This window comes from Myotis yumanensis, unplaced genomic scaffold (assembly GCF_028538775.1).
Source record: "Myotis yumanensis isolate MYYU_CA2020_CCGP unplaced genomic scaffold, mMyoYum1.0.hap1 SCAF_15, whole genome shotgun sequence".
NCBI classification, from domain to species: Eukaryota; Metazoa; Chordata; class Mammalia; order Chiroptera; family Vespertilionidae; genus Myotis; species Myotis yumanensis.
The window spans coordinates 21606978-21630397 of NW_027223766.1; the positions used below are offsets into that span (position 1 = coordinate 21606978).

The 23420-nt window shown below is 40.5% G+C and overlaps 1 protein-coding gene across 3 annotated transcripts; it reads left to right on the forward strand.

Annotated features, from left to right (window-relative positions):
- The first annotated feature begins 2242 nt into the window (after positions 1-2242).
- TTPA (alpha tocopherol transfer protein) lies at positions 2243-23320 on the forward strand. Of its 3 annotated transcripts, none has more exons than XM_070392840.1 (5): positions 2243-2446; positions 9606-9759; positions 14705-14898; positions 17025-17135; positions 22729-23320. In XM_070392840.1, the coding sequence occupies exons 1-5, from the start codon at positions 2243-2245 to the stop codon at positions 22735-22737; spliced, it is 672 nt and encodes a 223-aa protein (XP_070248941.1). In that variant the 3' UTR covers positions 22738-23320. The 3 variants fall into 3 exon arrangements, with proteins under 3 accessions (XP_070248941.1, XP_070248943.1, XP_070248942.1); XM_070392842.1 differs by lacking the exon at positions 22729-23320 and adding an exon at positions 19203-21348; XM_070392841.1 differs by lacking the exons at positions 14705-14898; positions 17025-17135; positions 22729-23320 and adding an exon at positions 19203-19373.
- The last annotated feature ends 100 nt before the right edge of the window (positions 23321-23420 follow it).

A 23420-nucleotide genomic window follows, 5' to 3' on the forward strand; every position in this document is an offset into this window, starting at 1 on the left:
TCACTTGTTAATTTACTTTTAAACACTTTAAACTACTAGAGAAGACTGGCTTCCCTTATACCAGGTAAGGCTTTCTATGGTCTATTCCTTTTGACTGGCACTTTCTTCCTGCTCTCAGCCCCCATCTCTTTCACCTGGTGAACGTTCCCAATGCGCCCCCTCAGGCCAAGCAAATGTCTTCCCTCAGTGAAGCCTTCCAGATGCCTGAAGCAGAACCAGGTAGCCTTCCTCTGTGCTCTCTCAGCGCTCTCTCCATACCTCCTTCAGAACAGTTTTACCCCAAAAGCTTCCCAACTCACTCCAAGTAAAGACCGAAGCTCTACCCCTCACTTGCAATAGCTTTCTCATTGGATTCCGATTATGTTTTCTACTGGCTTCCCAGCTCCCTCAGAATGGAAGTCAAAGCCTGCAGCCCTGATATCCCTGGGCCAGGTTCCTCCCCTCCTTCCGGTGTTTATTCAGTCCTCACTGCACGTGCTATCTTCATTACATTTCTCCATTACACTTATCGATAGCTCTCATACCATATCTTCATTATTTACTTGTTTATTTTCTATCTCCCTCTACAAGAATGGAAACTCCCTGAAGCTTGGGGCTTTTGTCTGTTTTGTTCGCAGGTGTACCCTCAGTACCTGGAACAAGGTCTGGACACGGTAGTCGCTCAGTAAATACTGTTTTAATGAATGAAATGGCAGCCTCTCTCACCACCCTCTGAGTTTCTCAAAGGCAAAAATTTGGTTTTGTTTGGGCAAGTCTAGCATGTTCCTGTCACATAATATATATTCAAAAGAAATTAGTCTCATGGATTCCCTCTTGGGGAGACAGGCCAATTCTAGGATAGTTGCAATAGATAGATCAAGAAATGGCCAATTTGACAACCTTTTTGGTTTGTACATCATTGCATTGCTTCATCTTAGATAAGAACATTGGACTTGTCTATAGAGAGACTGGAAATGGGGGTGAAGTCCAACAGCGGAAGTATATGGTGTCCAAAAAAGTTTTGGCACTTGCTAGTCATTTATACAGGGGTGGGCAAAAGTAGGTTTACAGTTGTAATACAAATAAAAAACACGATAATTAATAAATAATAATACAAGAATAAACTGTTTCGAGTACTCACAACTGGAAACCTATTTTTGCCCACCCTTGTCTGTATAGGTAACTGACAGGGTGAAGGCCAAGAGCTGAGAAGACTTGCCTGGATTTGGAGGAAGGGGCGATGTGGTGTTGTATTGTACCCCGCGAATCACACAAGGACGCCTCAAGAAGTCGAATTAAGGAGTCACATTTATTGCAAATCCGGGACTACGAGGGGGCATTTCGCTCTCCCAAATCTCGCAGTCCCCTCCCCAGCCCCACCACCAGATTTATACAGGCAAAGGTCACAAAGGTATTGATTACATCCCAGAGGTTGGAATGAGGACCCTGGTTTGCACAAAGCAGTTTACAGAAGCAGACTTAAGCATGTTAGCTAAATTATAGTTTTGGGTCTCCGGATCACTGAGTTGACAGAAACACATTATCTAGAGCCCTCGGGTCTTGGGATAACTGTGCTGTCCTGGTTCCCAGGTACAGAATGTGCTTTCTAAAACCAGTATGACCACAACCAATGGGGTATTCACATTACAATCAATAAGGTATTCAATCGAATGGGATGATTTATATAATTCAGAAAATCAAAATAACTTTTCTATTGTTAAACAAAGCAAATAAGTACAGAAGCCAAACAGCAGGGTTAGAGTTAAACTATAGTTTCTACCTGAGATGATTGCTACCATACTTCAGTGGGTCTGTGAGGGTGGCATCCTTACAGTCTGAGGCTGGGAGCCAGCTTGGAGCCTTAATGGCAGGAGGGCTCAGTAGTGAGTCTGCCACAGGGCATCAAATGGTTGTAAGAGGCAACGGAAAGAGAGGGAGAGAGGGAGGTAAAGAAAGCTCCCGATCAGATTTATTTGAAACATCCCAATTAATGTGGGCAAACCAGCTTTTTGACATCTTCCGTTGGCACTGACCACCGGTGACTTTCCTCAGCTGACAGTTGGATTTACTACGGTCAGTACCAGTGGGGACACCACGTGGTTTCCTTTGGGGAGGCAGCGCGGGGCCGTCCTGGGCCCACTGGGCGGGAGGGTGGGCGTGCGCTGGGCAGAGGCCGCCGGAGGAGGGGCCGGAGGGTGGCGCCCAGTCCAGGCTTTTCCCGGTCTCCGGGGCCACCCCGGCGGCGGCAGCAGAGGAGGCGGGCATGGCAGAGGCGCGGCCGGGGGCGCCGACTGGGCTGCAGCTGAGCGCGCTGCCCGACCACTCGCCGCTGCTGCAGCCGAGCCTGGCGGAGCTGCGGCGCCGGGCGCGGGCGCTGGGCGCTCTCCCCGCGCCGCCGCCGCTCACCGACCCCTTTCTGCTGCGCTTCCTGCGCGCCCGGGACTTCGACCTCGACCTAGCCTGGCGGGTAAGGGTGCCTCCCCGCTGCGCCCTAGCCTGAGGGCAGGCCTGGGTGCCCCGGGGCGGAGGGGCGATGCTGCCCTGACCCCCGCGAAAGCCGAGGTTGGGAGCGGGACCTCGGTGGGAGCGCGCCCCGGGCGCACTGGGCCGCGGGCGCGGTGGCCGCTGGTGTCTGAGAAACCCAGCTCCGGCCCTTTCAGTTTCTCTGGGTCTTGGAAACGGAAAATCCAGACAAAGCTGGAGCCCTTCCCCCGGGGATGGCCCATTTGACCCCAAACACGGGAACTCTGTCCTTGATGAATCTCCTGAACGTCAAGTTTGGGGGACATGCCTTCCCTTTTCCCTGGCAGAAAGTTACGGATAGAAAACAAAATACTTCAAACTACTTTAAGCCGAGAGGGAGGAAGCCGAGATTTTATTACAGCTCAGAAAGTAACTCCACATGTGGAGGGGAGAATGAAATTGCGAGGAAGGCAGAAGATCTACAGCCAAATTCTAGCGAAATGGTATGATTGATAGTAATCTGTGTCAAGACGCTAACGCAGCCCAGTATGTTTTGAGTTTAAGAATGACGGATGAGCTGGGAGCCGGGAGGTGTGGGTCGGTGGTGGAGCGTGGACCTATGAACCAGGAGGTCGTGGTTCTATTGCCCCGGTTGCGGGTTCCACACCGTGTGTGTGTGTGTGTGTGTGTGTGTGTGTGTGTACAAGAGCAGCCGAAAGATGATTCTCTCTCATCATTGATGTTTTTCTCTCTCCTCCTCTCTGAAATAAATAAAATAAAAGAGAATGAGGGATGAGGCTGTTCTTTTGTGTTTCCAGGTGTGTATCCCCAATCCTTAGTTTGCCAAGCCATCTACCCAGAGACAGTTAACTGTTACCTGTGTCTTGTTTCTCTTCCCAGGTAGTGTACTTTCACACAGGCATATGAATATATTTTACATTTTGCCCTTTTTTAAAAACCTGATTTCTCAGAGATCATTATATTCCAGCATGTATACATAAATCTTATTCTTTTGTAAAAAAAAATATGTTTGCCGAAACCGGTTTGGCTCAGTGGATAGAGCGTCGGCCTGCGGACTGAGGGGTCCCGGGTTCGATTCCGGTCAGGGGCATGTGCCTGGGTTGCGGGCACATCCCCAGTGGGAGATGTGCAGGAGGCAGCTGATCGATGTTTCTCTCCCGTCGATGTTTCTAACTGTCTAGCTCTCTCCCTTCCTCTCTGTAAAAAATCAATAAAATATAAAAAAAAATATATGTTTTTATTGATTTTAGAGAGAGGGGGGGAGAATCTATATTGATGTGAGAGAGAAACATGGATAGGCTGCCTCCTGCACGCCCTCTACTGGGGTTTACTAGTAAGCCCACAACCCAGGCCTGTGCTCTGACTGGGAATGGAACCAGCAACTTTTTGGTGCATGGGACAATGCTCAACCACCTGAGCCATACCAGCCAGGGCCATGTCTCTTATTCTTTTGTGGATTTTTGCTGTTCACTGTGTGAATATATTATGCTGACTTATGGAGCAGTCCCTGTTGTTGGGCGTGGACTTGTCATCAGACAAGGGCACTGCTGCCATGCACACCCTTCACTCCCCATTCAATGATTATTTTTTGAACTCCTGCAATTTGCCTGGCCGTATACAAAATGCAGTAAGCAAGACCAATGGGGTGTCTTCCATCAACAACTGGATATTCTAGTCTGTCTTTGTACATTTGTCTTGGTGCCAAAAGAGGAATACGTCCTTATAGGACAAGTTCAACCTGCAGAATTGCCCAATGGAGTGAGATGTGTATCTTCAGTGTTGAGGAATCTAACAACTGTCCTCCAAAGTGCTGGCACTAATTTTGTCAATTCCGTATTGCATAATGATGCTTTTCTCTGCCTAGCATCACCCACGCGGTCTTAGCCAACACTATGAACTGTGTATCAACCTGCTAGGTGAGAAACTGGTTCTCATTATCATACTATGCATGTATTCAATTACAAGTGGTTAATCATCTTTCATATATTTAACATTTTAAAATTCTTTTCTCAGTAACTGCTTGTTTTGCCATTTATTTTCTTCCATTTGTTTACATAAAATATAACATACATACAATATAAATTTATTCATAAAATATCTTTATGTATTAAAGTAAATAGGCCGCTGTCCCAATTCATTGTTTGTCTTCTGACTTTGGTAATGCTATTTTCTTTCTGTGCAGAATTTGAAGTTTTTATGAAACAAATATGATTGTTCTCTGATTGCTTCTGGGTTTCATAAGCTCTTCTTTTTCCCCAAAGTTTTCTTTTTTTTTAATCTTATTGATTTTTTTTTTTTTACAGAGAGGAAGGGCAAGGGATAGAGAGTCAGAAACATCAATGAGAGAGAAACATCGATCAGCTGCCTCCTGCACACCCCCTATTGGGGATGTGCCCGCAACCAAGGTACATGCCCTTGACCAGAATCGAACCTGGGACCCTTCAGTCCGCAGGCCGATGCTCTATCCACTGAGCCAAACCAGTTAGGGCCCCAAAGTTTTCTTTAGTAACTTATAACTTCTCTTTTTGATGTTGAAATTGTTGTTCTACTAGGATTTCTGTGATGTTAGGAATGAACTAGGAATCTGACTTTGTTTTCATTTTGTCAGATGGCTACCCAGCTGTCCCAACATCATGAGTAACAAATTTACTCATTTTGCTAAATAAGAAGACACAGCCTGAGGTCCTAGGGAGAGTGCAGTTTAAGTGAGGCATTAAACTTATATATGTTGTAGAGTAACTAACCATAAAAAGTATATGATTTGTTGATTTCATTTTGTTTGCTTTTTAAAAGTAATGTGTATAGATACAGACAACAGAAGGGTGGTTACTAGAGGGGAACGAGTGTGTGTGTGTGTGTGTGTGTGTGTGTGTGTGTGTGGAGTCGGGGAGAGAGGAGGGTAGACCGAAGAGGGTAAAGGGGTCAAATATACGGGGACAGAGGGAGACTAGACTTTGGGTGGTGAGCACACAGTGCAGGTGATGTACAGTCATAGAACTGTACACTTGAAACCTATTTAATGTTGTTAACCGACGTCACCCCAATACATTTTATAAAGAAAAAAGAAAAAAACAACAGAACAGAAAAAATAACATTTACCTCCAGCCTTAGTGTTATTTACATACTTTCCTGTGTTCTCTATGTTCCTGAATTGTTTTCATTGCACCATGTCCTTGAGGAATTTGCTACCAAGACTGTGTCTGAATCTACTGAAGTGGGATCAAGTTACTGTCTGTGAACTCTTTGCCTTACTTTTCTGCCAACTGGAAATGAAGGGGAAAAGTTTAGAGCGTGAAACTATTTATTTCCTTTACAAAGACAGTCAATTCAACTCAAACTTCCTTATTTATAATATAAAAGCCCTATAGTTGTGTGTGTGTGTGTGTGTGTGTGTATGTGTGTGTTTTGTATGAAGAAAGCTCACTCAGTCCCTCAATTGTAATGAATTTTCTCATTTTCCTAGTTTTTGTATTTGAAGTGATAATGAATTAATGGGGTTTTTAGAATATTAATTGCTTTTAGAGTGTCAGGTCCTTTATAGGTAGTGTTTGTAAGGATTATGTCATCATTTTCTCATTTTAGAAGAAGCTGAGATGTAAAGAGTTAAGTGACTTGCCTGAAATCACAGTTATTAAATGGTAGAGCAAGAATTTGAAGTTGGGTTAAACTCAGGGGAGCCTGTGCTCTCAGGTACACTGCACCTGTCCTGTCTGTGTAAAACAATGAACATAAAAATAGCCAACTCTTCACCTCTGTCTGTTCTACATATTCTTGTGAATTTCTCTTTCACAAGTGAATAGTCCAGTTCCATATATTTATGCTCCATACAATAAGTTTTTTATCCTGTAGTTATTGTTATGGTTTCCCCAAAGACTATTAAGTTTTCAAAGTACCATTGACTCTCCCTGCTAATTTCCCACTCAGTGTAGCTTCCTTTGTAGAATTTATCATATTGTGTCAGTTTCGATCTCCATTCTGCTCCTGTAGTTTTTGTCTTTAAAAACATGTGTAACTTCTTTTAGCTTTAGTCTTATTTATTTATTTATCCATTCATTTTTGAGGGAGCGAGAGAGAGAGAGAGAAAGAGAGAGAGAGAGAGAGAGAGAGAGAGAGAGAGAGAGAGAGAGAAACTGATTGGTTGCCTCCCATCCACCCCTGACCAGGGATAGAACCTGAGACTGGGAATGGAACCTGAAACCTAGGTATGTGCCCGGACTGGGAATGAACCTGTAATCTTTTTAGTGTATAGAACTACACTCCAAACAACTGAGCCACCTGGATGGGATTGAGTTTAAGTCTTTTTATCCATAAAATTGGGTAAACCTCTCAGGTTGGTTGTGAGGAGAGATCAAAATGATGCCGTTAAAGATTGTGAAAGCTGCACAGATATGGTCACTGTTTTGTTTGAAAGTACATGGAAATGTAAGAAGGAAGGTAAATAAACCCTAACTTTTTATATTTGTTTATTCCTAATTGTGGTGCAAAACAGGTGCCTTCCAATCATGATATTCACTTGCACTCAATTTTGTTGTTGTTGTGAACTTTAGGTGGTTTGTTTGAGAATTGCTCAGTAGTATTTTGTCATGTACATAATTTCTTTATGTCAACTGGACCTTAGAACTTATTTCTCAGTGGAAAAGTAATAATCAGTGATCCAGGTTTAAATATTTCAGTTTGTGAAAGTTAAATGTCAAAGGCATAAGAGTTAATTGTGTGTCTTTACGAAAATCAATTTTTCAAGTGTGTGGATCCGGGTGGTTTACTCATGCAGTAAAGTCGTCCCCCTTATGCTCGGGGGATACTTCCAAAGACCCCAGTGGATGCCTAAAACCGTGGATAGCACCAAACCTTAGTTATAGTATATATTTTTCCTCTACATACATAACTATGATAAAGTGTAATTTATAAATTAGGCACAGTAAGAGATTAACAAAAATAACTAATAATAAAATGGAACAAGTATAACAATACACTGTCATTAAAGTTATGTGAATGGCTTTGGGGCCATTAATGAGTAAAATAAGGATTACTTTGACATAAGTCCCTGCCTCTGTTACCTGAAAGATCCCTTTCAATGAAATCACAGTGGAGGAGGAAAAGGAATTCATCTTATAGACTAGAGTGAATATGTCAAGAACAATGTGCCTTTTGTCCCTACTGCTTTTGGAAACTGCTATTTAGGTCACCAATTATTTCTTGGTTGGCAAATTTACTGACTTTTTCCCTTTCTTACCTCGTTGTTGCATTTAACTCTTACAAACATCCTCTTTTGCAAGGCAGTTAAGAAAAGTTTATTAAATATATAAATGAAAGAGGAGAAAGACAGAAAGAGAAAATGATAGGGTGACAATATCAGAGAGAGAGAGAAAGAGAGAGAGTGAGAGAGAGAGAGAGAGAACAACTCAGATGGCTTTTCCCTCCCCTGTGCACCATATTGGTGTTTCTCCTATAATCCAACCAGCTACTCTCTTCCTCTTCCATCCATCCCCAGCCATTGGCATATCCCATGACTCAGAATTCTACCCTTTACTTGGTTTTTAAAATTTATATTTTTAGTCTCTCTTCTAGGCAATTACTACTTTGTAGTTACAGTTATGTTTATTCCAATGATTCTCAAATATAAAATGTGTCCTTTCATCTGAACTTTAGTTCCACATTTCTAATAGATCTCTTTAAATTCAAATATATTGCCATCTTAGAAAAATTGAGACTGCTGAAAATCATGAAGAAAATGTAAATATAGTAAGTTTTAAATGTGTAATTTGATTTTAATATTCTCCACAGTACACTGGCAATGTTTTTATTATTTGTAAATGTGGAGTAATCCTTACTGGTGGTTCTTTTGTGAAAAAGAAAATGGGATTCCTTCAAACCATATTTTATTAAGGCCTAATCTCTAGGCATTCCATTCCATAGTCTCTCTGAATGCATACCACTATTAACAAAATCCATTTTTGTTGTTTTTCTATTTGTAGAAAGTAGAGCAGTGGTATAGATAGATGTTCCTTTGTATAATTTATTTAGCTCTTTTTGTAGGGCAGAAAATAAAAACCAAAACATTCTAGTTACCTTTAATGTAAACCTGCACTAAATAGTTATATGAGCCAATTAACCCAAATCACCTTCCCTATTATGACAATACTAACCGGTATTCATTATGCCCATGTATGCTTTACACATAACTCTAGAAGGCAGATATGGAGAAATAGTTATCAAGATCACATAGGTAATAAGTGGTGACACCAAGGCTTTTCTGAAGAAGCAGCCTGGGAACTGAACTTTTTACTACATAGCATGGCCTGTGTGTGCCAGTTGTCACCAATACGTCACCTCCAGTGAAATCAGGGATCTACTCTGGTCACTGCTTTAACTCAAGTGCCTACCACAGTGTGTGGAACATTGTACATATTCCAAACATATTTGTGGAGTTAATCCATTAGATTGATTTCCATTCTTTATTTCGAAAAGACCAAAGGTGGATGTGCTAGTCACCTATTGCCAAGTAACCAATCACTCCAAAATTTAGTGGCTTAAACCACAGCTATTATTTGTTTGTGATGCCCCTATTTGAGTAGGGCTGAGTGGGGCTGTTCATCTCTGCTCCACATTGCATCAGATGGGACCTTGGCTGAGGTCAGACCATCTAAGTCATAGCCTCTCCTCCCCCAGGGCTTCTCTGCATGGACTTTCATTTCGTAATCTTACATGGTGTCTGGCTTCTTAAAACCTGGCACGGTGTCACTTCTGCCAAATCCCATCAGTCAAAGCAAGATGTAAAGCCACCTAGGTCCAAGGGGAAGGAATCAAATGGATTCCTTATGTGTGCATGGGTGTGTGTGTGTGTGTGTGTGGCCGGCGGGAGTGGGGGGTGGAGGGGGGGCGTGGTCAGCATTTATCTTTGGGAGACTATCCACCATAGGAGACAAATAAGAATTACTCGACTTTGAATTTTTGATGAACTCCTATCACCTGAGATCCTTGATGAAGGGAACTTTTAGTTTATATGCTAAAAGGATACCCTAGATTAAAATCCTGACATGATGGATGGCAAAGGCCATACATAATGCCAAGGCTTTCCTGCCAGTTTTACGAAATGCTTACCATGTGCACTATCTGTAGACAATTTCTATTTTGTTTTTCAGTTACTAAAAAACTATTATAAGTGGAGAGCAGAATGTCCTGAAATAAGTGCAGATCTCCACCCCAGAAGTATTCTTGGCCTTCTGAGGGCTGGCTACGTTGGAGTCCTGAGAGACAGAGACCCCACCGGCAGCAAAGTTCTCATTTACAGAATCGGTAAGTGAGACAAAGCATTGCTGTTTGCTTTTTCTTCACTGCCATACAGAAGGCTTCAATGAGTCCATGTTTAAGCATTTAAGTGTTTAGGTTTTAACTTAGGTATATTTTATATTTTAACTAGAGGCCTGGTGAACAACATTTGTGTCCTGGGTCCCTCAGCACGGCCTGCACCCCCTTGCAGTCCAGGACCCCTCAGGGGATGTCTGCCTGCCTGGCTTCTGGCTGAGCAGCGCTCCCCCTGCGGGAGCGCACTGACCACCAGGGTGCAGCTCCTGCATTGAGCGTCTGCCCCCTGTTGGTCAGTGCGCATCATAGCAACTGGTCGTTCTGCCATTTGGTCAATTTGCATATTAGGGTTTTATTATATGGGATGTCCCCTGAGTATAAAAAAACTGGCAGTTGTGAGAAAATTAACAAAACCCAGTGAAAATCCTACTCCCATTTTTCCACAGTCAAATGTATAAAATAAGAGAAAAAGAAAACAGAGCAGAGAAATAGAGGGGAAGATGAAAAAGATCAAGGGAAAGTGTTGTAAAAACACTTAGCAGGAAATTCAAATAAGAGTGCTGAACTATGACAATGTTCTGGTCACTGATGTACACCAAGCACCGAGCCAGGTCACGTGGTAGGTGCTGATTAAATATTTTGGAGTGAGTGAATGACTATTTGGACAGAGCCCAGGCTGCTGAGCAAGGTGCTCATTGCCCTGGATGGAGAAAGGTGCTGTGGGAAAGCAGGAATCCGAGAGGTGCTGAAGACATGACTCTACATGTCCCTCCTGCTTTTCACTGCTTCCCCTTTTTGCCATTAGGTCTTCCTAGTATTTCCTGTAGGTTGGTGACAAATAACTTCTGCACCTTCCTTAGACCCGCATGGGATCAAAAATAGCCTTTAAGGGAGAGGGACACATACCACCTGCAGCCTGCTGTCATGGCCCAACATTTTATGTGTTTTTGTTTGTTTGTATTTATTTTATTTTATTTTTTAAAAAAATATATTTCTATTGATTTTTTACAGAGAGGAAGGGAGAGGGATAGAGAGTTGGAAACATCGATGAGAGAAACATCGATCAGCTGCCTCCTGCACACCTCCTACTGGGGATGTGCCCACAACCAAGGTATATGCCCTTGACCGGAATCGAACCTGGGACCCTTCAGTCCACAGGCCGACACTCTATCCACCGAGCCAAACCGGTTTTGGCTGTATTGATTTTAGAGAGAGAGGAATTTAGAGGGAAGAGAGAAAAACATTGATCAGTTGCTTCTTATACACATCTGGCCTGGGAATCAAACCTGAAACCTAGGTCTGTGCCCTGACTGGAATCAAACCTGAGACCTTTTGGTATAGGGACGATGCTCCAACCAGCTGAGCCACACTGGCCAGGTCATGGCCCAATATTTTATGAGCAGACTCTTATGAATTATAATCTTGTAGGAACTTTTACATCTTTAAATACTTTAGGGGACTTTAAAATATGTATAGATTTGTAGATAAGATGGCTGCCTGTAATTCAACTGTTTGCTTTCTTGCAAGAAGACCCTGCATTTAATTATTGAAAGGGTGTCAGAAAACTGAGTAGAATGATTCTGGGTTGTTTTTTTTCTCCAACTTATCTGTCAAATATAGCTGGGTTAGTCATGAATTCATTGTCTATAAATCGGACACCTGTTTATAGACAATAATAGACAATTCTGTCTTATTGCCCCCATAGTGTTATGGGATGTTGAATGAAGTTCTTTGAATTCCTTGGGGCAGGGTTGCCAGATTTAGCATGGTACCCATGTTTTATCTGGCAAGTACACCTATATTTAATTTATCTGGCAATCCTGCCAGGGATTCCAAGAACCTAAAATCTATAGATGATCCATTCTGTTCTTCAAGTATCCTGGCTCTGCACTGCCTGCCTGGAGTTTTTTCTAGTTTGTTCATACACTAATGGGGCAACTTAAGTAATGAAATGATACCTTAATAATGAAAAGGCAAATACGCTACTTAAATCATAAATACCTAGCACTGAACCAAGTCTTTTATTATTTAGCGAGGGCCTCTTGTAGTATATTCATTTACAAGTGTACTGTTTAACTCCAAGCAGGATTTTAAAACAAGAAGGACATGCAGGTTTACTGGGGGTCAGAACAGGGTGTGCAGCATATGTCCTGTGTGTTATGTAGAATAGCATGTTGTTCCAGACCAGTGGTCAGCAAACTCATTAGTCAACAGAGCCAAATATCAACAGTACAATGATTGAAATTTCTTTTGAGAGCCAAATTTTTTAAACTTAAACTATATAGGTAGGTACATTGTTATTAACTTAATTAGGGTACTCCTAAGGCTTAGGAAGAGCCACACTCAAGGGGCCAAAAAGCCGCATGTGGCTCGCGAGCCGCAGTTTGCCAACCACGGTTCTAGGGGAAGGGAGCTAGTGGAGAAAAGAGGAGGACATCTGTAAGACTTTCAACAATAAAGATAAATTTTAAAAAAGAAAATGAAGATACACTACAGATTTATAAATTTTCTAATTTTAATTGAATGAATGGGAAGAACTAAAAAAGGAAATATGTCTTAGAGCTCTTTGATAGAACATTAGCTTAACCACCTTCCTAGGTACCACCGCTACGCAGTAAAAGCAGTGAAAAGTGCACAGAGCCTTTCCCTGGTCTGGCAGGGCACCCAAACCTACGTTTTTGCTGTTATTAGCATCCAAGCCAGCAGATATACAGTTGACCTTCAAACAACATGGATTTCATCTATATGGGGCCACTTATACACAGACTTATTTCAATAAATATGAGCAGCACTGTAAATGTGTTTTCTCTTCCTTATGATTTCCTTAGTAACGTTTTCTTTTCCCTAGATTTCTCTGTGAGAACACAGTATATAATACAGGTAACATACCAAATATGTGTTGATTGACTGTTTATGTTATCGGTAAAGCTTCAGGTCAGTAGTAGGCTATTAGTAGTTAAGTTTTGGGGGAGTGAAAAGTTATACTCGGATTTTTTTTACTACCTGGGAGGTCAATACCCTAGCCCCTACATGGTTCAAGGTGTTGGCTGTAACCCTAAGCCTTTTGAGACTCATTACTGTACTAAAGCAGCGAAAATAAAATTTAATTTTAAATATTAAGTTTTGACTCTGGCTTAATTCTTAGGAATGCAGGTTCTTGGGAATACATTGCCTGGCTAGAAATTAGCTCTGCTCTGTTCTAGCTACATGGAGAGCTGTGTAGCTGTAACTCTGTTTTCTCATCTGTCAAATGGGCATAGGAAAAACCTATCTCATAGGGTTACTGTGACCACTGAATCTTGTAATGCATACAAAACATAGTTAAAACATTACCTGGTATCTAATAGTCACTCAATAAATGTTAGATGCATGTCAGAGAAGGAATTGAAAATTTAAGGCACGTTTTTCTTTTGCCTTAAAGGAGATTAAAGTCCAGAACTATGTATATAATAAAAGCCTCAGCGACCCTTATGGCAGAACAACCAGAACGACCGGTCGTTATGATGCACACTGACCACCAGGGGGCAGGCACTCAATGCAGGAGCTGCCCCCTGGTGGTCAGTGTGCTCCCACCGGGGGAGTGCCACTCAGCCAGAAGCTGGGCTCATGGCTGGCGAGCGCAGCGGGAGCCTCTCCCACCCCTGCAGCAGCACTAAGGAGCAGTGAGCAGGCAGGTGGTAAGGAGAGAGGGGTCCCGGACTTCAAGGGACACCCCCTCCCCCCCCCCCCCCGTGCACGAATTTCATGCACTGGGCCTCTAGTCTAATATAATTTTCTATGATGATGAAATTGTTCTACAGTAGCCACTAGCCACATGTGGCTGTTGAGTACTTGAAATGTGGCTATTACAACAGAGTGGGTGATATATTTTAATATACTTTTACTTATTAAATTGATTGGGGTGACATTGGCCAACATGAACATATAGGTTTCAGGTGTGGGTTTCTATGTGCATATATATTTTTTAAGATTATCTGCTAGCCTGTCCATTACTGTCCTTTCTGCATGCCGTGGCCTGCTCCAGGAATGGTCGGGGAGGAGAGAGGAGAAGAATGCCAGTAACTCCTCTTCTTAACACAGATATTCCTGTTTTTCCTGGGTGTGGGCAGCTACGTGGGTGCTTCCCTGTTTTCCCAAGCCCACACTTACTGTTCTAGCCTGTCAGGACCTGACTCTGCTACATGCTGGTTGTCACTCAGTGATATCAGAGACATCAGCCAACCTGTCTAGTCCTCAGGCATTTCCTTTTGCAACCTCTCCGGTTACTATAGAGCGCTAGTTTCTGTTCATAATCCAGGTTGTGCTTCTCCCATTTCCAATGCCTCTGAGCTTGTAGCACACCAAGAGGCATTCTCATCTTTAGCTACCGCTGTTTCCTGTATGCTTTGGGCTGTAGTTTCATCCGGCTATCAAGTCCAGCCTGCTGCATTTCTCTTCTTTTTTTAAATAAATACATGCCATGAGTATCTGTTTTATTTTTTTTAATGTATTTTTATTGATTTCAGAGAGGAAGGGAGAGGGGTAGAGAGATAGAAACATCAATGATGAAAGAGAATCATTGATCGGCTGCCTCCTACACGGCCTCTACTGGGGACCGAGCCAGCAACCTGGGCATGTGCCCTGACCGGGAATCCAACAGTGACCTGGTTCATAGGTCAATGCTCAACCATTGAGCCACACCAGCCGGGCTGTATTTATTCTTTTTTTTTTGGTCCCATATTCTTAAAAACCTGTTCTGCGCTAGGGAGAAGCAGGCACACGTTTTTGGGCCACCCATTCGGTCTGTTATTCACTTCGTGATCTTTGTACATGGTTTTATTTTTATTGATCCATTAAGTCTAAAAAGAATCAGTTTCCCTTTGCTTTCTGGTTTTTTATGCAATACTGAGATATGTTATTTTTTCTTTCTTTCTTTTTTTTTTTTTTTTTTTTTTAGCACACTGGGACCCAAAAGTGTTTACAGTTTATGATGTATTCCGTTTAAGTCTAATCACATCCGAGCTTATTGTACAGGAGGTAGAGACCCAACGGAACGGAATCAAGGCTGTCTTTGATCTGGAAGGCTGGCATTTTTCTCATGCTTTTCAAATTACCCCATCTGTAGCCAAGAAGATTGCTGCTGTCCTTACAGTAAGTGTATAGTTTAATTCCTTGGGAGAATACCTCCAAACAACAGATTTTAATTTAGTTATGTGTGATACAAAGAGAAGGGATAGAACGTTTATTAGAAAATCAAATCCAATTTTAGAAATGATACATAGAACTCAATAATACTAAGAGGAAATGTCATTAATTCATAAAAGAAAGAAGGTTGCAACAAATTGTGAAAATATGTTCAAGGTGAGTAACCACCGAATGGATACATTTAAACAGTAATGTGTTCATTTTATCTTTCTGTCATTAAAATTATCTTCCTAAATTAAAAAAATTGAATGTAAAAAACAATATTTATCGCAACGACACACCAAAATGCCACAGAAGTTTTGGTAGGTATAAATTGATGCAGTTCTTTTAGAAATCAAAAGCTTTTGTAAGTGGCCATGATTTTTGACCTTGTAATCCTACTTTGGGGAACGTAGCCAAGGAATAATCTTAACTATAGCATAGACCTTGTATAAAATGATAATAGTGTAATAGGTACCTGGCTAAGTGTTTCAAATGAATTACCATGTAAGGGGTCCATACAAGCCTATGTCATATGACTATTATTTTTCCCATTTTGCAAATTAATTAACTATGTCAGAGAGGTGACAGCAATGCCCAAGCACATGCATTTTGTCCGCAGTGAAGCAAAAGTTCCAGTCCAGGTCAGCTGAATTCAGAGCTGTGCTTACAACCATCACTGCCTCCTACGCATAAAGATGGGCGCCATGGCATCAATTCTTATAGGATACTATTAGAAACATCTTATTTGTCCAGAAATAGGAAAGTGGTTACTTAAAGTATGGTGCATCCATCTGATGGATTATTGCAACATATTAAAAGCCATGATGTTTACAAAAATTGTATCATATCCATGGGACAAAACAGGATACAAATGATTTAGAGAGCATATTAGCAATTCTGTTTAAAATAAAATTAGGCTTAGGAAGAATCTGGAAGGAAAAGCCACAGATAGATAACACATCTCTAAAAGCTTTGCATAGGGAAGGGAAAAAAAAGAATTTTGTATGAAAGCAACTTGACAGGAAAGGACTCTACGGTAACAATACATCTTTGGGTAGGGAAACTACTGAAGACATTTTTTCTTTCAATTCAACTTTTTGAAATCTTCTGAATAAGCCAAATTACTCTTATGTTAAAGACTTATACCTGGGTCAAAAGTTTTAAAATGTGTGTTTATTAGACTATTCTTTCAACTTTAATGAAAGTTTTATTTTTTTCTCAAACTAAAAATTTTGGGGAAAAGGTTAATTATTGACACTCATTGTTTCCTTAAAAGAACATTTAGCCCTAACCGGTTTGGCTCAGTGGATAGAACGTCGGCCTGCGGACTCAAGGGTCCCAGGTTCGATTCTGGTCAAGGGCACGTACCTTGGTTGCAGGCACATACCCAGTAGGGAGTGTGCAGGAGGCAGCTGATCGATGTTTCTCTCTCATCAATGTTTCTAACTCTCTATCCCTCTCCCTTCCTCTCTGTAAAAAAAATCAATAAAATATATTAAAAAAATAAATAAATAAAAAATAAAAGAACATTTATATGTCAGAGGGGGAGAAATTTTTTGTCTTATTTATGAAAGATGCAGGTATTTCTATTTGCCTAAGCTACAAAGTAAATACTTTTTAAGGATCTTTTCTTTATTTTTTTAATTTTTTTGTTCATTCTTGCCCGAGGATATATTTCCATTGATTTTTAGGGAGAATGGAAGAGAGAGGGAATGACAGAGAGAAACATCCAGGTGAGAGAAACACATCGATTGGTTGCCTCCTGCACGAGCCTGGTCAGGGGAGGAACCTGCAACGAAGGTACATGCCCTTGACCGGAATCAAACCCTGGACCCTTTGATAGAGTCGGCCTGTACTCTCTATCCACACTGAATCAAACCAGTTAGGGCAAAGATCTTTTCTTAGTCTAGTAACAGTGAACTGTAAAGCAGTCTGTGTTGTGGTGATGAAATAAGAAATTTTAAAAATGAAACAGACATTAGTTGCTGTCATACGTTTACCAAGTGTTCAAGGAAGGGACTTGTCAATAGAAATATATATATTTATTTATGCTTTATTATTAATAGATTTTTTTTCTTTATTTTCAAAAGGATTCCTTTCCATTAAAAGTTCGTGGTATCCATTTGATAAATGAGCCAATAGTTTTTCATGCTGTCTTTTCCATGATTAAACCATTCCTGACTGAAAAAATTAAGGAACGGGTGAGTATAACATATTCAAGTCACTATTCCTCTCTACCAAATGTTCTAATCCTTTTTCATTTAAGAGCTGCTTTATTAAGCACCCACCACCATTAAGCTAATATTTTGAGTATTTATCTAACAGGCCAAATACTCTTATAAGTTAACTAGAGGCCTGGTACACGAATTCATGCACGGGTGGGGTCCCTCGGCCTGGTGGGTGCTCGGCCGATGGGGGCCAGCTGGCCAGGGAGGGACTGTGGGAGGGCTCCAGGGCATATCCGGCCCTCTCGCCCAGTCCCGATTGGCCGGACCCCAGCAGCAAGCTAACCTACTGGTTGGAGCATCTGCCCCCTGGTGGCCAGTGCACATCATGCAACTGGTTGAAGTGGTTGACCAAATGGTTAATCGATTGGTCGGACACTTAGTATAATACACTTTTATTATATAGGATATTTCTTTTTAATTTTGGAAAATCAAGTTAGTGAGTCTATGGGGTAACTGGGCCTCCTGCACATTGCTGGTGGAAGTGCAATATAGTATATTCCCTGTAGAGGGCAGTATATAATAGTTATCAAAATTACAGCCTTTGTGCATCTGGCAATTTAGCCTATCCACACATAAACAAAATTGCAGCAAAAGATTGGAAACCACCAAGTGTTCATCATCAGGGGACTGGTTAAATGAACTGTGAGACATCGACACAATGGAATACAAGATTTGTAGGATGTAAAGTGAAATAAGCAAAATGCAGAAGAGTGTTTATGGTATGCTATGTTTTTAAAAAAAATATATTTTTATTGATTTCGGAGAGGAAGGGAGGGAGAGAGAGATTGAAACATCAATGATGAGAGAGAATCACTGATTGGCTGCCCCCTGAAAACCCCCCACTGGGGATCAAACCCGAAACCCAGGCATGTGCCCCTGACCAGAACCGAACCTGGGACTCTTCAGTCTGTGAGGCTGTGGTAGGCACAGGGGTGGGTCTCAGGCCATCCTCTGCAGCCCTGCTAGGGCCCTCCCGCCGCGGCCCCCAGTCCCCTGTCTGCCAGCATCCCTGCTCCTGCCACTGTGGCTCCCACACATTGATGGCGCCGGCCCCCGTTCACACCCACTGACAGCATGGAGCTATTGGGACAGGTGCCAGCAGCAGGTGCAAGTGGGGCCAGCGCTGGCAGCAGGTGCGAGCACTGGGCAGGACCGCCGTGCAAAGGAGCAAAGAATTTTCAGTAACTACCTGAGGCTTGCCCCAATGACAGCGACTGGCGCCACACCTTGGTCTGGCACCCCTGCTCACCTCCTCCACTATCCTACCACAACCAATGTCCACCATGGTCCACACACGCCCCCTGGTGGTCAGCGCACGTCATAGCGACCAGTTGTTTGGATGTTCGATTGTTCTGGTTGTTCCACTGTTTGGTCTACTTGCATATTAGCCTTTTATTATATAGGATTGTTGCATGTATAGATGAACATTATATGCTTTTGGTCCAAGGTTCCAAATCTTTACTTTAACTTGGGCATTATATGATTGATTTTTATAGTTTAAAATATTTGAAATTTTAAGGCTTTTAACCATCATAACTGTCTCTTAATTTTGTACTAGCCAAGAGTATTCAAATGTATCACATAAATTATTTCCCATATACCTAATTTTATGCTTTCATTTTACATGAAATAATACCAGATAGGACATTTTTACCATCTACAGAATAGTCCCAGGATATTTGATATTTTGTTAAGAATCACTTGTACATGAGGGAATAGAATGTATAAAATACTTTTATTTAGAGTTTTAAAAGTATATTTGTGAAAGAGAAAGATAATTTTTTAATAAATCTTGTCTAGTTATAAGAATGCAAATATAAGAAGACAGTAAGATCAGATTCATAAGCAGCATAATCTAAACAACTAAAATTCTTAGATTCATAAGTAGAGGAATAAAGTATGTAGTATCTATACCAGTACATGGTCTCCTATCCTGGAAGCTATTAGAGTACCTTCTTTTACGGTGTTGATTTTTCACTGGAAATTCATCTAATGTATCAAGAAGCAGAAAACAAACCTAAAACATTTTGGCTATTTCAGATTCATATGCATGGGGCCAATTTCAAACAAAGTTTACTTCAGCATTTCCCAGACATTCTTCCTCTCGAATATGGTGGTGAAGAATTCTCCATGGAGGATGTTTGTCAAGAATGGACAGATTTTATAATGAAGTCTGAAAATTATCTCAGCAGTATTTCACAGACCAATCAATGAGAAGAACTTGTTTAATGTGAATGCCTTGCTAATTAAAAATACATATGAATGAGATCCTCCTACCTCATTACACAAACAAAAAAAAATCTTTTTAACTAATTAGTGCTCTGATTGATCTTTTGTAAAACTCTTCTGACATGAGCATCATGGGTATTTAGGAAACTACTTTTTAAATGCGTTTTCTTTACCTTGGAAGTAACTAAATGTTAATATACTTAAAAGCATAGAAGATATTTCCTGATTTTTACACTTGAAAGTTATCTCTAAAGTAGCTATTCATGTGTGCCTTTAAACAAGTCCTCTGACTACATTGGTTTACAAACAAATGTATAAATAGCCAATGAAAAGAGCTATTAGCACAAATGAACTGATGATAAAAATTTATTAGCAGTCATTTTGAGTGGGTGTCAGATTAGACTATAATTCAGATTAAAATCTGAATGTAGTTTTACTATATTTACTTTTCTGTGGGCCAGCAAGATTGTTCATCTCAGGGAAATTCTATTTTAGCATATTTGCACAATAGAAGCTGTTGGTGGGAGAGTCTAGATGTCATAAATTATTGTATGTAGCACCTATAGGCCTCCCTGAAATGACTCATGGTGATACAACTGATAACCAAAAATAATTTTGGAAATATTTCAGGCAGAGTTAATGGCTTCTTAATACTGTGTCTGCATTTTCAAACAAATCAAGAATGTGATTTTGACTTCTGTTGTTGGTTATTCTTATCATGATTGCATAGATATTTAGAGATATAATAATTAGTTGTTGTATACATAAACTCTGTTTTTAATGGAACAATAACACAATTACAAAAGGAAAAGGGTATGTTTACATTTTAAAAACCACTTTCAAATACATCTGGAACTTTTAAGATTATGCATGAAATAATTTGAGTTTTATTATTATATCAGACTATCCTAGCCAAATCCTACAATTCATATTTACTTAAAAAAAAATCAGTAGTTAAAATGTGCTGTTTGTACTGTAGCTTATGATAAAGAATATTTCATGTATTGAGAACCATTTAAAGGTATGGCTTACAATTGATGACAGTGTTTATAGTGTTTTATAATTTCTAAGTTTTATGTTAAACTGGAAAATTAAAGAACACAGTGTGCAAAATTTGATAGGCATTTGTTCAGACTGGTTGGGTTTCAACATAACTCATCCAATGGTATCTCTGTGAAAGGGTGTGTAAAGGGTGTTTTTTCTTTATAAGAAAATTATTCTGATCAGGTGAACTGATACTTATGATTCTTTCTACATATATCTATGATGAAATTGAGAGTAATTGTGACTGTTCTTTAGAGAACGTGTTTTATTTTGGTTTAGCATTGGGAAGCTAATTTTACATGGTAATTTTTATTTAAAAAATCAGATGGTGCCTGTTTTCTGAAAGAAAAAATAAGTTAGTCTTCTTTGCTAATTATACAATTATACAATTTACAATTGTATAATTCAAAAATAACAATAAAACCATTTAACAGGAGTAAACAACAGCAACAAGCTCTGGTTTACCCAACTTTTATTCCTAGAAAGAGGTTTACATAACAAAGTTTCTTTTCATTTGCACTTGGGTACTTAAAACACTTCCACCTGGCTTTGTGGAGTGATTGATTGTGTGAGCACATGAATAATGGATGACATTTTAAAATGTCTTTTAAGTGTGACTCATTAGTGATGTTTTTAACAACAAATAAGAGGACATTTCATGATGGGACTTTGAAATTTGTATAAAATGCAGCAATTCACTGAAGAACGGCTAGATGAACAATGTGAAATTAGCAGGCAATTTTATAAGGTGGCAAGATAAGTAGCTATCAAATTGTCTATATTACTTAACTGTAATTGAACCAAAAGTGCCTTTTAAAGATGATTTCTAACACATGATTATGGTGTTACTGAACTGCACAATAATTTGTTTTATTATTGTTCAAAAGAAAATAAAGATCTTTCACATAAACTATAGCTGTTTCTTTTTCATTTAAAAATCCAAATATGCTCTAACCGGTTTGGTTCAGTGGATAGAGCGTCGGCCTGCGGACTGAAGGGTCCGAGGTTCGATTCTGGTCAAGGGCATGTACCTTGGTTGCGGGCACATCCCCAGTAGGGAGTGTGCAGGAGGCAGCTGATCAATGTTTCTCTCTCAACGATGTTTCTAACTCTCTATCCTTCTCCCTTTCTCTCTGTAAAAAACCAATAAAATATATATATATATATAAAAAATAAAAATCCAAATATTAGGCATTCTTCCTGACAGAAGAGTTTAAGAAAACCTTATCACATCTAGTTGCCCATTACACAAATGCCAGTTTTTTCTTCATAAGTTTTCATGGCCAGTTTCCCCAACCGCTTAATTCAACACCACCTTCTGCTAATGTCTTGCAGTGCTTAAAGGGAACACAAACTAATTTTATAAAACTAAGCCATACTTACTAAGTTAAAGCTCCTGAGTGAAAAGAGCCAGAGTGTGCCACTTAATGAGATAATTTGATTTTGAAACAATGAACCGTTAGCCTAGATTATGATTTTTAAAAATTTTGATTGATTTAAGAGAGGAAGGGAGAGGGAGAGAGATACAAACACCAATGATGAGAATCATTGATCAGCTGCTTCTTGCACGACCCCCATTGGAGATCAAGCCTGCAACCCAGTATGTGCCCTGATTGGGAATCGAACCATGACCTCCTGGTTGATAGGGCACTAACGTTTTACATATGGTAAAGTCCTAATATACCCCTTACAGCCATACCCTTTTTTTTAGCTGCTATATGGTAGAAAGGATAACCCTCTGGTGAAGAATTATCCCTTATCCTTAGTTGCCTCAAATGACAACTGTGTCTTTCATTTGTCAAAGCAGAGCCTATTGATAGCTCCTAGCATACTGGACAGACTCATGTTAACCTAACCGTTTTGTCAGTCCTTACCAGATATGTAACCCAACCAGCTTCTTAAATTACTTAAATTCCTCTCAGATCTCTTCAATACCTATCAGGTCTTTAAAAAACAAACAAACTATATATATATATATATATATCAGGTCTTTAAAAAACAAACAAACTATATATATATATATATATATATATATATATATATATATATATGTAGGGAGAGAGAGAAACATCAATGATGAGAGAGAAGCATTGATCGGCTGCCTCCTGCATGCCCCACACTGGGGATTGAGCCCTGACCGGGAATCAAACCTTGACCTCCTGGTTCATAGGTTGATGCTCAACCACTAAGCCATGCTGGACAAGCCCTATCACTGGTCTTAACGGTCCACTAGTAGCAGGGGACTGAAAATGTAGAGGCCACCACTAAAATGTTACTGCATTCTTCCTTTCAGTGGATCTGATGACACCTTAAAAGGGAAGCTGAGATGCCGTAACCGGTTTGGCTCAGTGGATAGAGCGTCAGCCTGCGGACTCAAAGGTTCCAGGTTTGATCCTGGTCAATGGCATGTACCTTGGTTGCAGGCACATCCCCAGTAGGAGGTGTGCAGGAGGCAGCTGATCCATGTTTCTAACTCTCTATCCCTCTCCCTTCCTCTCTGTAAAAAATCAATAAAATATGTTTTTTTAAAAAAAGGGAAGCTGAGAGCTTGGTGGGGGATCTCAAGGACTTGACTGCTATATCTGATCACATCTGAGCCACCTTTTTGTCTGGAGCACATGCAGTATGGGCTACTCAATATGATTTGAAACTCTCACATCTTCCAGGAGATAAAAATTACTGTAAACCATGTATTAAAGAATATCCATTTTCTCACCCAAGAACTTAAAAAGACTCAACACAAAGTGCTCCCAAACTGACTGTCTGATCTGGGATCCCAGAGGGGGAACATGTGCTGTGTTTGGAAGCAACTGCTGCATATTTGTTTCCCCAAACTTCTCTGAACTCTATGTACTAGCATAAACAAGAACAATCAAGTTGCTAACAAAGAAATTCATCTGTTGACACTGCAGATCTGACCCCATCACTGAAGGACCTTTCCGTACTAATCTACTGGATTCTACTAGATTGGTTACTTTCTGGTCT